We start from the raw sequence: 16860 nt of genomic DNA, 5'->3' as shown, positions 1-16860 counted from the left end.
AGCAGGCTCAGAACTCTTCCTTTGGCCTCTCAAATTCATTCCTCAGGTCTAGGTATTGATCTCTTCTGAAATCTCTTGGATTTATTTCTTCCTTTTACATTGCTATTTTTCTGCCTAATTCTTTTTGCACTGAACTGCTGTATGACTGCACATCTACTCTTGTCTTTTCCCCTTCCAAACCATACTACATACTTTCATCTTCCTAAATAATAGACCATTGATTACGTCACTTTTGGATTTAATTAATCTCTCATCCCTCTTGTCTGGTCTTCTCCACTATCTGCTTTCCTGCCTTTGAATCTTTGCTTTTATCACTTTCCACTTTACTTACTGAATCCTAACCATCCATCTAGTTAGTTCCTTCCTTCCCTAAGTAATTAAAACATTTATTGTTATAAAATTATGTATGGACAAGGTTTAAAAGAAAAACCAAACTGTACAGAAAAGCCTCCCCGCCCCCCAATATAAGCTACTTGAGGACAGAGACTCTATCTAGTTCACAGGTATGTTTCCAGTGCCTAAAGTGGTACCTGACAAACAGAGGATGTTCACTATATATTTATCTTTGGAATGAAAAGTGCATGTCCACTCACTAATACTGAAGTATTATAAAGTATCATTATAAAATAACACTCCTTTCTTCCCCACGTGAGTCTGGAACCAAGTACAAGAGATGGAGAATCAAAACATCAGCTTTAGTGCTGTCGTAAGTGCTGCTAGGTTGGAGGCTATAGTTTAGATGTGCAACCATAGTGGACCTTGTAACAAACTAGAATGTAGACCCTCTCAAAAAGAAAAGAAGGAATGAAGGAAGGAGAGATAGAGAAGGAAGACAAGTTTAATAAAGTGGGGTAGGGAGAATGGTGCAAAGGTTGCACAACAAGGTGAATGTACTCAATACTGCTGAACTGTAAGTTTTAAAATGGTTAAAATTGTAAATTTTGTTATGTATATTTTATTACAATTTACAAGAAAAAAGAAAAAAAAGGAGTAGGTTTCACTTTTCCCGAGAAACCTTTTTGAGTGATGAAAACTCACAAACATATCTCAAACTCAGCCCTCTTCCATCTGAGTGATCCTATAGTAACACTTTACTGTAAGTCCTTTGTGTTTATGGACCATAAAAGCAAATCCACCTACTGAAAAGGAAGCCCCAACAGGTCTTCGGACCCACTTGGGTGGCTTCTTCAGAGGCAACACTATACGATGCTGAGCAGTCTGCTGAGGAATTTGTAACGGGGGAAGGGGCTGTCCTGTGCCAAACGGATCAAGATTCCCAAAAGATGATGAAAGCTAAAAAATAAAATAAAGTGAGATTTTTTTAAACTTATGCAAGGCTATATTACATGTTTTCAAGTCATATCCAAGAAATTTTTTATCACAATTATCCAATTAATCGGTATCATTGATCAGTATAGTTATTTTCAAAATAATTACACAGTAAGATGATTTTTTTCAGGTGTTGTAATAAAAAACCTTAACACTTCTTATTACCTTGTCAACTTGTTTCTGCCTTAAACCGTCTATACTCCCTCCCATGATAGAATAAACACTAATACGCCCATCGAAGGAAGCAGCTGATAAGACAGCAGGATTTCTGGGACACCACTGAATATCAAAGCACCACTGTGTGTTGGTGGGAAGTTCATATAACACCTAGACCGCAAAAAAAAAAAAAAAAAAAGTCAGAAAAAAGTATAGCCACTTTATAGCCAAAACACCTGAATTAATATGATCAACAAGTACAACTTTATTAAACATTTACTTTTAGAAAGTATCCAGCCAGGAAAAACAACAATTGTAAAAATTTCTTGAAAGTACAAGAAAAGTTCCTTATGATAAAAAAAAAAAAGGAATGCTGCTCAAAATTTTGACCAGATTTGGAATAAGTACATCTTAAAAAATGAGGTTTTCCTGTTTTTATTGAAATGGTAGTAGAGGATGCACCCGAAAGACCAGAATACTCTATTAGAGTCAACTTGCTGAACTCTAAAAGATCAATGGGGTCCTAGCCAAGTGACTTTGCCTGCCAAGATCCAAAGAACCACGTTTAGATTATTTGAAGATCAAATTTCAAAAAAAATTCTTGAGAAGGAAGAATTCACCGAGAAGTTTGGCTTCTTGTCAAGGGAGAAAACATGTACACATCATTCTTATTACTGCAGAATCAAAAGAGAATTTGGCATTATCAGTTTTCTTTAAAAGGAAAAGAATACAGATAAACTATTAAAAATGGCTGATATAAATAATGTAATAATTGTTTACTAACTTTACAATGTAATAATGTAATAATTGTTGCTAACTCAGTGTTATGGTAACTGATGCTCTTAGGAGCACAGGTTTTATGGCTTTAAGAAATAAATCAAATTTGCTTAACTTTGGCTTCCTTGACATTTAAAATAATGTTTTATTTTATAAGAAAACAAAATTAAGTGAAAAGGCATTTAGCCTGCTCCTCTTTGATGCTTAAACTGATTTATAAGACTATTAGCTTCTTGATATCTGAATCACTTGTCTATTCCTAATTTGCATTTGAATAAGAATCTACTACAATTTTTAGTTGCAGCATGCACTAAAAGTTTATTCCTTCAAAGTCCAAGCACACACAACAAAGCATATGCAAAAAATCATTTTATCAAATTACATAGTTGAAAAAGAACAGTAATTTCCATGAATTTTGAACTCACTTGGGAAAGCAGTGTAAAATGAAACACTTTTATTATTTGGTCTACAAATCTTATGAAGCAAAAATTATTATTTTTTCTCCTGTCTCCTCTAACATTAATGTTTCTATATTCTTACAGACATCACTGCATCTGAAAACTTTAAACCACAAATCAAATAACAAAAGTGCTTGCTTTAATTTTAATGTTACAGATTAAAACCTATCGAAGAGGGCTTCCCTGGTGGCGCAGTGGTTAAGAATCCGCCTGCCAGTGCAAGAGACACGGGTTCCAGCCCTGGTCCGGGAAGATCCCACATAGCGCGGAGCAACTAAGCCCATGTGCCACAACTACTGAGCCTGCGGTCTAGAGCCCGTGAGCCACAACTACTGAGCCCACGCGCCTAGAGCCCGTGCTCTGCAACAAGAGAAGCCACAGCAATGAGAAGCCTGCACACCGCATCGAAGAGTAGCCCCGCTCGCCACAACTAGAGAAAAGCCTGCGTGCAGCAACAAAGACCCAATGCAGCCAAAAATAAATAAATACATAAATTAATTAACTAAAAACAAAAAAAACCCATCGAAGATACTTATTTTTACTAGCATACCATCAGGGCAACTAGGAAGGCACTTGCAATAAAAGTTTAAAAGCTGTAATTAGAAGTCTCTTGCCCACTAGCGAAAGAGAGGGTAACCATTCAACTACTAAGAAGAAGAAAAATAATAGGTAAAAGAGATTTTTAGCCCACAACCCAAAGCAAATGAAATTATATTTATATAATATTTATATTTAATAAGGTAAAATTCCCCATCTAAGTTTCCATGGGTAGAACATATGAGAAATATTTTATTATAAAGTATTATATTCTTGCTGTACAGTTCAGAAGAGAGATTAAAAACCTACGTCCACTGATTTCCAAAAATCAAGGAGGATCTTCAGGAAAGGTAAAGCAAGAAAAAGACCCAAACCTTGAACACTCCTACTTTGAGGACACTTATTTCCAGAAAACACATTAAATAAATCAAACCAAGTATTTCTGAGTCTAGTTAAACACCTTTGATTGGAAATGGCCGGTGGGGGGTGATTACTAGGTTCAAAGACACTATTTCAATAATTGATATTCCCAGATGAAACAGCTGAGCTTAGATAATGCTCATAATAAAATCTCTGCTAGAGTTACATTTCACATACACCTCCGTCTACCTTCATGTTCTTAATTTTAATCATGTACTAAAGAATTCATATGGAAATTTTCTTATTCAACCAGAGATAAAATATTATAATAGCTGTAAGTTAGAGAAACATTTCCTCCCCATACCTCTCCTGTGTTTGGGTTGGAACAGAGAATCTTAGCATCTTTTCCACAGCTCAGCAACAATTCAGGATCTGCCATGCTCCAAGCAATTGCCAAAATCCCCCTATAAGAAACACAAAGAGATGAAGAAATTTTTAATCTTGAGAAAACCAAATTATTTCTCTCTAGGTTTTGGAGACACACACTGCTAAGAGAAGTATAATTTCATATAATCTTTCTGGAAAGCAACTTAGCAATGTGTATGCTCTTTGATCATTACAAAGATACTCAATACAGCACGCAGTGTATGACACCAAAAATTGAAAACAAATGCGCAACAACATGGACAGCGTAATAATAAATTGCAGATCATCTTTTGAGGAGAAAATATGTAGTTAAAAATTATGCTGTAGAAATCTGTTTCTTATTATTATACACTGTTCACCAATGAAAAAAGGTTAACTCTGTACATAAATTTGTATAAAACATACAATTACATTAAATACTTGCATAAATGGGGTTATGTATATATAAGGATATGTACAATAAAAGTTTTACCTATGGATGGGTAGGAAATCTATTTCATGTTTTCTACTTTTTGCTTACTAACTTTCTACTTTCCATTACTGGAGTAGTTCTCCTATTACATGAGTTTTTTTAAACTAAAAGGAAACATTTTAAATTTGTCTCACAAAGAAATATTATAGATCTAAATACTAAAGATTTGATTTTATAATTCTTTTTGTGTTTTAATATCCTTTGGATTTTTTATACTAAGTATAAACAAAGTAGTATTTTCAGTAGATATTTTGAAAATTCAGATTAGCATCCCCTGTAAAAATAAAAAACCCCTCTATCCCACCATCCAGAAAAAAGTGCTATATAATAGTTTGTTTTTTCTACATTCATGCCTCTGCTGTTTAGAGATGAAAGAAGGAAAGTTAACATTACCAGACCATGAAGAAAAATACTAGAAACTACAATTTACATACCAGATACTAGAAAAGGGTAGAAATACAGCTAGTAGATAACAGGGACTAGAAAAACACTAGAAACTAGAATTACGTTTGTGTATTTCTTAAAACAAAAACATACAAATTAATAATCTTAAATTCTCCTGAAAACATTACAGTAATTCTAAGATACAGTTTGTTTTTCAATTTCTAAAATACAGATAAACTTTATCATCAAAGTATATATTGTTTTTCTTTTCCCCAAAAGTTGTTTTTAATTTGATGATATTTCTTACACTCTAAGTCCTCTCAGAATCAGGAAAATATGCTATAGGAAAAGGACCCAAATTATTTAAGAATGCGTTTTGTTTCCAACATTTTATTTTTTAAGCATTAAAATCTTTGTAAAAATTATAAGGATAGTGTGATATACACCCTTATACCCCTCACCTAGATTCACTGATTTGGCCACATTTACTTTATGTCTTTCTCTTTCTCTCTCTACGTATATATATTGACCATTTGAGAGTTAAATGCAGCTATTATGACATGTCACTTCTACACTTATCTCCGGGGATAAGAACATTCTCCTATATAATCACAATACAATTACATACTGAAAATATTTATCATTTATATGCAATTTTCAACTTTGCCCAATTGTAGCAATAATGAACTTTTATTGTCTGTGCTCTTTAGAATCTAATCACGCATGTCAAAAATTTCAAGGTATGTCAAGAATGCCTTTTAAAGAAATCAATATCATATTTAATATCACACGTTAAGGAACATTTAGGTTCTTACTAAGTATTAAAAAAAATCACTGAATTGCAGAACTGGAGGGGACCTTAAAGATCATATTATAATCATAATATACTCCAACTCTTGCATTTACTAGAGGGAGAAAATTGAGAACTAGTGAGGTTGATTTGCTCCTGGCACCCAGTATGGTATTCTGTCTTGTTAAATTATGACCACTCTTAAAATTGGCAGCAGAATGTAATGTTAAGACCATAGATACTAGGATCAGGAAGTTTGGGTTGGAAGTCAGCACTTGACTAGTTTTGAGACCTAAGTAAGCCAAGCTTATCAGTCTTGCCAAGCTTCAATTTCCAATGTGTAAAATGGGATAATAGTATTTACACCATAGGTTTGTTATGAGCCTAAATCAAGCTAACATTTGCGAGTTTGGGATTAACATATACACACTGCTATATTTAAAACAGATAACCCAACAAGGACCTACTGTATAGCACAGGGAACTCTGCTCAATACTCTGTAATAAAAGGGCAGGGATTTTTGTCTGTTATATTACTGAATCCTAGCACAGTGCTTGGTACAGAGTACGTGTTCAATAAGCAAGTGTTGAATGAATAAATAAAACCTTACCCAACGTGAGAAAAATATTAAAACGTCTCAGAATCATCCCTTCTTTACTAAAAAGCTTATTGAAGCATAATATCTAAACAGGATTACATTCTGACCAGACTCTTTTCTCCTTTATAAGAAGCTCAAGGAGAGGTCACAAACCTTAAGACTTCTCAAAGTGTGTAATTCCACTATATGGGGGGGGGGGCGGTGGGGGGAAAGGGATTTAAAGTTTTAGTTTGCATATCCCTAAATAGGAAGGAAGAAAAAAGCCCACAGTACTTAGAAAGTATTATAACATTAAAAGGGATTTGTTTCTCGTTTGAAAACATCGAACAAATGTGCATAAACTCCCTGGGTACCTGAATATTAATGATAGGAAATGTGCGCAATTACAAACTAAATTTTCTTTTTTTTGGCCACGCCGCGAGGATTGCACGATCTTAGTTCCCCAGCCAGGGATGGAACCCATGTGCCCTGCAATGAAAGCACAGACCCCTAACCACTGGACCAGCAGCGAATTCCCACAAACTAAATTAAATGCTACTAAAACTAACACAAGACAATTCTCATACCTTTTTTAGAGCATCCACACATTTATTAAAATTAAAGGCAGAATGAACCACCTAATTTCTCAAAAATGTTTGCTTTTTAAATTAAGATAAACACTCAGAAATAAAACAAACTTTTCAATTGTTGCTTGACATTTAATGTTATGGAAGACTCTTGATAAGTATAATGAACCAAATAAAGATCAAACTGTATAATGTCATGAGTTGTCCCAAAATGTTGTGATATACTAGAATTTTGATCTATTAACTGTTACTTGAAATAAGTAGTGGAAAATCCATTGACACATTTTCATGTTTTTGTGATATGATTTGGTTACCATTTTTTGGTATAGAAAATCAGATGACTATTGCTTAAAATAAAAATAAACCATTTACGTTAACTTTTACAAGACAGAGACAAAGTAGATTCCCTAATTTAAAAAAATTATCTGGGACTTCCCTGGTGGCTCAGTGGTTAAGAATCCACCTGCCAATGCAGGGGACACAGGTTCAAGCCCTGCTCCAGGAAAGTTCCACATGCCGCGGAGCAACTAAGCCCATGCGTCACAACTACTGAGTCTGCGCTCTAGAGCCTGCAAGCCACAACTACTGAGCCTGCGTGCCACAACTACTGAAGCCCGCGCACCTAGAGCCTGTGCTCCACAACAAGAGAAGCCACCGCAATGAGAAGCCCACGCACTGCAACAAAGAGTAGCCCCTGCTTGCCACAACTAGAGAGGAAGCCCGTGCACAGCAACGAAGACCCAATGCAGCCAAAAATAACTAACTAACTAAATAAGTAAAAAACAAAAAAAAAAATTTATCTGATAATTCGAAGTAGTAAGTAAATACATTTTTTAAAACACACAAATCAAGTTTTTTTGGAAGAGCGGCAAGATACCTGGCATGGTTTTCCAGGACACGGAGTGGAGAGGAGGCAAAGCGAAGATCCCACATCTGGATCACTGGTAACCTGTCATCCTCAGAGGCAAGGACCATCTGAGTAGCAACATCAGGGTGCCACGCCAACCCAGAGCAATGCATCTGTACATAGTTAAGGCTCACATTTTATCAGTCATACTGTTTTATGAAAAGCCAAAATGAACATGAGGAATATGCCTTTGTTAAAGCAAAGAGTACCAAACATCAGCTCAGGCTTATTAAAAAAAAAATTCTTATTTATTTATTCATTATTTTAATCTATTTTTATTTATTTAAAATTTCAGTTTATTAAAAAAACCTATACAACTATTAAATTCTATTAAACACTCTTAAACAGTAGTATTAAACATAAAAAGTTTAAATGTTTTCAATTCAGCCAACCCTTTGATACACAAAATCATTCTGGGCCAGAATAATTCTATACCAAAAATGAGTTTTCCTGTCAAAATTGTAACTAGGGGAAAAGTTTTATATAAATTTAAAATTTAATACTTTCAGAAAAATTAAAATAAACAGATAAGATTTTAATGACAAAAAAATTCACATCTTTCCTCTATTTCATCAGAAAAATCAAGATAAAGTGTCTAAAGCAACAACTACTATTTCAATTTTCACATGGGATAAATTAACATTATTATTGAGAACCACCTGGAAGTTCAGATCCTATTAAGTATTCCAAAAGATGACTGAAATGCTTATTGTACACTTTATTCCACTGGAACTTGTTTTAAAACTTTTGACTCACTGAAAAATAATACCCTGAAGAAAACATTCTTGTAAATAATGTTTTTTTGGTTATTGTTGTTGTTTTTAAATTATATATGTATTCTCTGATTTAGGCAAACTCGTTTTTTTAAAATGTCCAACTAAACAATGTAATTAAAAACAAATTAACAAGACAAGGCCTAAACTGTGTCTAAATTACTTTATAGCACATGATGACATAATATTAATGAATCTATAAAGCTGAAAATGTAATGTGTTATACAACAGCATATTCTGTGTTAAGTGGGAGAATATCAGCTCACTTTAGCAGTGCCGAATCAGAAAAGATGAAGCCAGGAGCCTGGGAACTACAGCTTCATAGTCATAAAATCACTAGCAGGGAAAATTTTTACATTCTTGAGAAAGCTAAAGATGAATTAAAAAGTTGCTATAATGCTTTGGAACAGCTAGCAAAGCAAAACAACCAGTATATCATGGAATAACCCCCTTGATTAACCAATCTTTTTCTTCATCATTAATATATCCAGTGTGGTTTAGTAGGAATTTTATTATTTTCCCCAAAGGAAAAAACCTCTCATTCCAACATGATCGGTCCATAAAAAGACAGGATTTGACTTTATAGAAATTTGATTTGTTGCCTACTCTGACAAACTATATAGGAATAGCTACAGCAGGAATAAAACATGTTTGTCACAAATCAATCACCAACTTACCCTGTTACTATGATCACTGACTTTGATGATGGGTTCATTTTTTCTAAGATCCCACACAGTGGCCCGGCCACTGGGATTGGCTGATGCCAAAATATGCTGAACTTGTCTGTTCCATGCAATGCAGCTGATATCTTCTGGGGGCTATAAGGAATAAACTACTAAAAGCCATTTCTCAATAATAATCAAATTTAACTACAAAATCTAATTCTTTTTAAAAACTGGATTACTTAAAAATCTGATCTATTCATTCCAAAAATTTATTTTTATATTTTTAAGTTCTCAACATTATGTAATAGAGTTTAAAGCTCAGGTATATGCCAATTCAAGTATTTTACCTTGTTTATCACCAGGCATTTATTAAGCTCCTGTTACAAACCAAGCACTGTTTCTTTACTTTGCAACTGCTCCAAGGTAGATAACAGACCACAAAGTAGATGCTGGTCAATATGACAGACATCTAGGCAGAGCAAAAGTTACAACCTAGACCTAGAAAACTATCTTTAATAAATGGTAGGTCACACACTATTATTATGCTACCTTTCAGATTGCCAAAATGTTAGGGCCCGTTATAATGGCCACTCAAATTGAGTAGTCCATACCAGGGGTCCCCAACCCCCGGACCGGTACCGGTCCATGGCCTGTTAGGAACCAGGCCGCATAGCAGGAGGTGAGTGGCGGGTGAATGAGCGAAGTTTCATCTGATCTGTATTTACAGCCACTCCCCATTGCTCACATTACCGCCTGAGCTCCACCTCCTGTCAGCATTATGGTGAGTTGTGTAATTATTTCATTATATATTACAATGTAATAATAATAGAAATAAAATGCACAATAAATATAAGGCACTTGAATCATCCCGAAACTATCCCCCCACCCCAGTCCGTGGAAAAACTGTCTTCTGTGAAACCAGTCCCTGGTGCCAAAAAGGTTGGGGACCGCTGGTCTATACAACATAAAGAAACTCAAGGAGGCAGGGGGAGGACTGTTCTTTCTCAACTTATTAGAATTACATAAGAAACAGGTTGAGTGTTTTTTTAAAAAATAAGTTTCCTCTCTAGTCTATGATTTTTATTATAAGGTTGGATATTGTTAAAATACCATATTATATAAAATACTATACTATATAAAATATTATATCTAAGAAAATTATTAAAGACTCGTCTATTTCATTTACTACCATAAGTCTAGTAGATCAAACAGTGTCTGGCAGATGGTAAGTGCTAAATAAATATTTACTGTTGAAGGACTCACTGATGCTCTAAAGAAACATATTTATTAATACTTTACTATGTTGAAGGAAAATCAGAGACATTTAAAAACTGATTTTAAACAAATATATTTTGTGTGAAAAAAACAAAGTGTAGAATAACTGATTTTGGTTCTTTCGATTACATTGAAATCAATGTAATACCTGCGTTTTGGCTCCTGGTGTCATTGGAGTCGCAAAATTGTTTAAATCCCAAATGTAGATTTCAGATTCATTAGCACCAGAGGCCACCAGATTAGTCTGTAATAAGAAACAATTAACAACTAAATAGCACTTACAAATAATTAAGAGAACTCAGAAAAATCCAATTCAGGGCTGGAAAGACCTATCTATTTTAAGGCATATAATTTTTCTAATTAAAAAAGCAAAATGCATGAATTCCTAAAAACTATGCACAACAATCTGAAATGCATATAGTTTTTTAAAGAAACATTATAAAATTCTATTAAACTAAAAAGACAATACATCTACTGACATTTTAATACAAGACAGTAAAAAGTAAATGTATGGATAAACTCTTAATCACGCAACTATACGGGGATTACTGCTTGTGGTTTGCATCTCTGGAATGGGACCTGATTGTGGGAGACAAAAATAAGTCACCAATTATTGCTTCAGACAAATAGCCAACTCCTAAAATAATGGCATCTATCTCAGGATACCTCAAAGCCAGCCTCTGGAGCTGGACCAAGATAGGGCTAGTAAAATCTCTTGTCTCAAATCCTCACATATTTATTTATTAAAAAATTTCTTTTATTGAAGTATAGTTGACTTACTTCAATTAAAAAAATATAGTTGTTTTAGTTTCTGGTGTACAGCAAAGTGATTCAGTTATACACATATATTTTCATATTCTTTTCCATTATGGTTTATTACAGGATATTGAATATAGTTCCCTGTGCCTTATTGCTTATCTATTTTATATATAGTAGTTTGTATCTGCTAATCCCAAACTCCTAATTTATCCCTCCCCTAGCCCTTTCCCCTTCAGTAACCATAAATTTGTTTTCTCTGTTTGTCCTCACGTATTTACATTTCATTTATGCTCAATCTTGTTACATTTAATTTATGTTCAATCTTGCTCCTGGTGGCACAATTTTAGGGTCAAAAAGACCCTAAAGTTGTGATATGAAGTACAGGAAGATAATGAGGTTCATATATTGACCTTCATCCTTTACTGTTCACTCTCATTAATACTTCTATAAACAACTGACATATAACTATGAAAATAGAGGAATTCTGGTAGTAGCCACCTATGATACAAGACACTAACCAAAAATCAGCAGCTGTTTAATCCAATTAACAAAGGAATTAGCTATCTAATCTAAAGAGTAGACGTAGAAATGAAGAAGTTAGGGTTTCTGCATTTCTATACCCAAAGTATCTATAATATAAGAAAAATAACTATTTTAAACTTTCTTAAGATAATATTCATTTTCTGGTTATACTCAAGTATCCTAATAATTCAAGATCTTTATTTATTTATTTAAAATTTATTTATTTATTTATTTTTGGCCATGTTGGGTCTTTGTTGCTGCACGCTGGCTTTCTCTAGTTGCGGCGAGTGGGGGCTACTCTCTGTTGTGGTGCATGGGCTTCTCACTGCAGTTGCTTCTCTTTGTTGCAGAGCACGGGATCTAGGCACATGGGCTCAGTAGTTGTGGCTCGCGGGCTCTAGAGTGCAGGGTCAGCAGTCGTGGCGCACGGGCTTAGCTGCTCCGAGGCACGTGGGATCTTCCCGGACCAGGGATCGAACCCGTGTCCCCTGCATTGGCAGGCGGATGTTCAACCGCTGCACTACCAGGGAAGCCCTTGAGCCCTCCATTCTTCAAACAAACACACTCACTCATCAATCTGCACAGGCACAGTTTTAGCTTTCAATTCCAAGACTGAGGCACAGCAGATTCATATACTTACATAAAATAAGCAGCACATTATCTCAAGAATTAAGAATAAATGTCAAAAGTCTAACCTGGAAAATGTTCACATCCAAGGCTCTCACTGGGCCAGTATGTTTGTCATTCTGGGCAATCACAACTTCCTTATCACCAGCTATAATTTTAGAAGGATCATAAAGAATAATATTTCCATTTTCACCACCTGCAATCAGAACTCCAGAGACATCTCCTTTGGAATCCATCTTATGAGGCCCCCAAATCAACTTGTGGTACCTTTAAGAGAAAATGAGCAAAATAACTCTTTTTTGAAGTCAAATAAATGTAGAAAAGAATCTGAAATTATACATTTAATTGTTTTCATAAATACTTCAAAAACACTGCTTCTCCTCTATTTCTGGTAACTGCATAACTTGGTGAAATGGCATTTTAGTTTTTATTTATACCCATACATACATGTTTCATTTTATAATCTTAAAGAGTATAAAAACTCTTTTGTAGAGCTAATATGACAAAGTACACTTGATTTGTGTGTCAAAAGATATGAGCTTAAGAATGGTTTTACCATTTAGAATCTGTGAGACCCTAAGCCAGTTACTTTGGTTCATTTATAAAACAGAGCTAATCAACCACCTCCCTGATTTTACTTGACTACACAAGTACTCACTAACAAATTACCTGTTAAATAGTAAAGGAGTTAAGGGAGTCATCTGAAATTTTCTAAGAAAAATAATGTATTCTGAGAGTAGAAAAGTGACATCAAAATTATGTCTATTATGACAAGTACCCCATTGGTGGAGAATAAAAGATTATGGTTTGGCATGGTGGCAGTGTGGAGATATACAAGACAAATGGTGGTGAGGAGAAAAACTGCTAGACGAAAGTTATCTGGGGTTCCCATCACAGTGGGAGGGCTTGGAAGACTATGGGAGGTCCCATGAGACTCCATCATTTGAACTGTATTGTTAGCTAAGGTAAAACTCTTCACCAAAATTTGCCAAGCTATTAAGGCAATAAACCATATTTTACTACTCAAAGGAAAGTGTCCTTCTCTGCATTATAGTACAGCTTAAGTACTTGGAAAGGTGATCTAAACACCTATTGTATCAGAAATCACGTCAATAAAATTCTCTGTGAAATGTATTTTTAAATACAGATAAGTACAAGGGGAAAAAAAACAACCTCCATTCAGGGAAAATCACTATTAACATCTCATCTTTTTTTTTTTTTTCTTTTTTAAAGTTTTTCTAACTTCTTTTTTTTTTTAACTTTTTGGGTTTATTTATTTATGGCTGTGTTGGGTCTTCGTTTCTGTGCAAGGGCTTTCTCTAGTTGCGGCAAGCGGGGGCCACTCTTCACCGCGGTGTGCGGACCTCTCACTATCGTGGCCTCTCTTATTGCGGAGCACAGGCTCCAGACGCGCAGGCTCAGTAATTGTGGCTCACGGGCCTAGTTGCTCCGCAGCATGTGGGATCTTCCCAGACCAGGGCTCGAACCCTGTGTTCCCTGCGTTGGCAGGCAGATTCTCAACCACTGCGCCACCAGGGAAGCCCCTTAACAGCTTAATATTCATCCAACTACTCCTTTTTCTAGTCGTACCTACTTTTTGTAAACAGGTGAGATAAAGAAGATAAAATAAAGTAACTCTACTATATCATAAGAAAAAAATACTAGAAACTAGAGCTTCTCCTTCCTATCCTACACAGTAGTAAAAAATTCAATAAAATAGACACTCCTTTTACTTCCGTAGAAATGCACTCATATATTTTTTCACAAAATATTTCATGTCATTGATAGTATTCCTTATAGTTTCTAATAATGGAACATTTGTAGACACACTAGGCATCAACCACAACATATAACTGAATAATCATGTGAATTTAAGGTTGAATCTCATACCTGTGAGAGGAAGAGAAAGTGGCACAAGATTTCATATCCAAGGATGGATCAGAAAGGTCTAACTCAAATATCTCAAGAGAAGCACTGGTACTAAATGTTGCATCCAATTGTTGAGCAGATGTTCCTACAGAAAATACATTCATGGTAACTACACATGCAAAAATAAAAGACTCAGAGAAAACCATACAAAATAATGCATACTTTTCAATTATCTCACTCATGAATGCTGCACTAGTGGCTGAAATCTCAGCACATATACCACTGAGCAGATGCTTAAATTACTATAGCAATAAGATTCCGATGCAAGGCTCAGAAATGTTTGTACGAGTGGGTAGTGAAGATAATTTTTTAAGCCTATAGATATTTTAAAACCTCTCTGTAAAAACAGTCCCATGCTTATAGTCACAAATGATATAACTCCAACTCTTTTTATATAAAAATGCTAGCACCAAAACTGTTCTTCATTCATTCAAACTGATATTTATTAACTTTTTTACATGTTATCTATTGTGCTTAATACTGGACGAATAAACATAAAGCACAATTCTATGAAGTGGGGAAGACACTATAAATGTAACAGACCATGATTAACGCTATGATGTACAAGCATAGAACTCAGCTGATACGAAGGTTGGACATTATCTTGCCAGGGAAGGAGAGACTTTCTAGAGGAGATGAAGCTTGAACTGAATTTTAAAGGACAAGTGTAAATAAGTCAGATGTGGAAGAGAAGAAATTAGGGGACTCATACTATCTTCTCTCTGTTGAACTTACCTGTAGCTAGGTAAATGGGATGATTCTGGGCAGGGCTCCATGCCTGCATGGCTGTACGATCTATTTCCTTTAACTTCATCCTGCTAAAGAGAATATTTCACACAGAAATATAATAAACATGTAATATGGAACAAAGAAACATTTTTTTACATAGAAATATAATAGACAAACCAATACATCATTAGTAGTGCTGGAATGCCAATAAGTCAAATTGGTCTAGGTATCATTTGTTGGGAAATGTTCAATAGTAGAAAGAAGAGAAACTTGTTAAATTATTTTGAGACAAATATAGGGCTATTCTAACTGTTTACAGAGTATAGTTCTTCAGTTGAAAAATCAGTCTGGAAAGAAACTTGCAGGAACAGGGACAGTATTTGGTTAATTAATCTTGGTACACAATATGTTTCTCAGACAAGACAATATGGGTGGCAGTAAATCAGGGGTAAGAGAAGGCACATAATAAACAAAGTGCATCTTCCTGGAGCAGGATTACTCAACGATAAGAGCAGTATGAAAAATTAATTTAAATTAAAACAGACTAACACAGAGGAGAATAAAGCAAACCCACAGATTTGATAAAGATAAAGCAGAAAATTTTTTTGAATGGTCACTCCAAGCTACAATCCCACATGCCATTATTTTATATATTCTCTGTTAAAGTTACTCTGGGAGAAAAATTCAGGAGGTACTGTGCTATAGCATTAAAAAAAAAAATTTGTTATTTTACATAAATGCATTCACATGGCATAGTATTCCACTGTAAGATGTACCATAATTTAATTACTTAGTCTGCTACTGATGAACACCTGAGCTGTTTCTAATCTTTTGCTATTTTTACAAACAATGCTGAAATAAATGGCCATATATACATGTTATTTCACTCATGGGCAAGGAAAGCTGTAGATTTCCAGAGGTAAAATTGATGCATTAAAGGATAAAAGTAATTTTAATTTTGATGGATATTGCCAAGTTGGCCTCCATGGCAACTGTACCTTTTCATACTCCCAAGAGTAATCCATAAGTAGCTGCTGCCCTACAGACCTTCCAGGGTAACCAGCATGATAGATGAAAAATGTTAGCTCTGGATAGTTATAATTTGCATTTCTCATACTATAAATAACGTTGAACATCTTTTTTTATATGGTCATGGGTCATCCATATTTCCTTCTCTGTCACCTTTTCTGTCTATTCTTGTCTATATCATTTGCCCATTTTTCTATTAGGCTGTCAGACTTTACCTTTCGATTTTGCTTATTTTTTTTACCTTTCACAAAATTTCCATTTAAAAAAAAATTTTTTTTAATTTATTTATTTATTTTTGGCTGTGTTGGATCTTCGTCGCTGCGCGCGGGCTTTCTCTAGCTGCGGCGAGTGGGGGCTGCTCTTCGTTGCGGTGCGTGGGCTTCTCATTGCGGTGGTTTCTCTTGTTGCGGAGCACGGGCTCTAGGCACGCGGGCTTCAGTAGTTGTGGCACGTGGGCTCAGTCGCTGTGGCTCGTAGGCTCTAGAGCGCAGGCTCAGTAGTTGTGGTGCATGGGCTTAGTTGCTCCGTGGCATGTGGGATCTTCCCAGCCCAGGGCTCGAACCCGTGCCCTGCATTGGCAGGCAGATTCTCACCCACTGCGCCACCAGGGAAGCCCAAAATTTCCATTTTTTTAAAAATAGATTTTATTTATTAGAGCAGTTTCAGGTTCACAGAAAATTTGAGTGAGAAGTATAGAGAGTTCCCACATACCTCCCTCCCTTGTCCTCTTGCCTCCCAAATGCAGCCTCCCCACTCATCAACATCTTGTACAGCGCAGTGGTATACTTGTTA

At 35.2% G+C, this 16860-nt stretch overlaps 1 protein-coding gene across 12 annotated transcripts in view; it reads right to left on the bottom strand.

Annotated features, from left to right (window-relative positions):
* Positions 1 to 16860, bottom strand: part of SEC31A (SEC31 homolog A, COPII coat complex component) — a 63779-nt gene that overhangs the window by 37604 nt on the left and 9315 nt on the right. For 11 of the 12 annotated variants that reach the window (XM_059922744.1, XM_059922749.1, XM_059922750.1 and 8 more), the window contains exons 2-10: positions 15046 to 15128; positions 14272 to 14395; positions 12450 to 12648; positions 10622 to 10717; positions 9211 to 9351; positions 7731 to 7873; positions 3982 to 4081; positions 1495 to 1656; positions 1141 to 1293 (exon numbers count right to left, since the gene is read on the bottom strand). In XM_059922744.1, the coding sequence (XP_059778727.1) occupies positions 1141 to 1293; positions 1495 to 1656; positions 3982 to 4081; positions 7731 to 7873; positions 9211 to 9351; positions 10622 to 10717; positions 12450 to 12648; positions 14272 to 14395; positions 15046 to 15124 (1197 nt within the window). In that variant the 5' untranslated portion in view covers positions 15125 to 15128. The remainder of the gene's footprint in view (positions 1 to 1140; positions 1294 to 1494; positions 1657 to 3981; positions 4082 to 7730; positions 7874 to 9210; positions 9352 to 10621; positions 10718 to 12449; positions 12649 to 14271; positions 14396 to 15045; positions 15129 to 16860) is intronic. The other variant, XM_059922746.1, reaches the window with a different exon arrangement.

The sequence above is a fragment of the Balaenoptera ricei genome, chromosome 5 (genome assembly GCF_028023285.1).
Source record: "Balaenoptera ricei isolate mBalRic1 chromosome 5, mBalRic1.hap2, whole genome shotgun sequence".
Classification (NCBI taxonomy): Eukaryota; Metazoa; Chordata; class Mammalia; order Artiodactyla; family Balaenopteridae; genus Balaenoptera; species Balaenoptera ricei.
The sequence above is the reverse complement of the archived record's forward strand: the minus strand, read 5'-3'. Positions and strand labels throughout refer to the sequence as shown.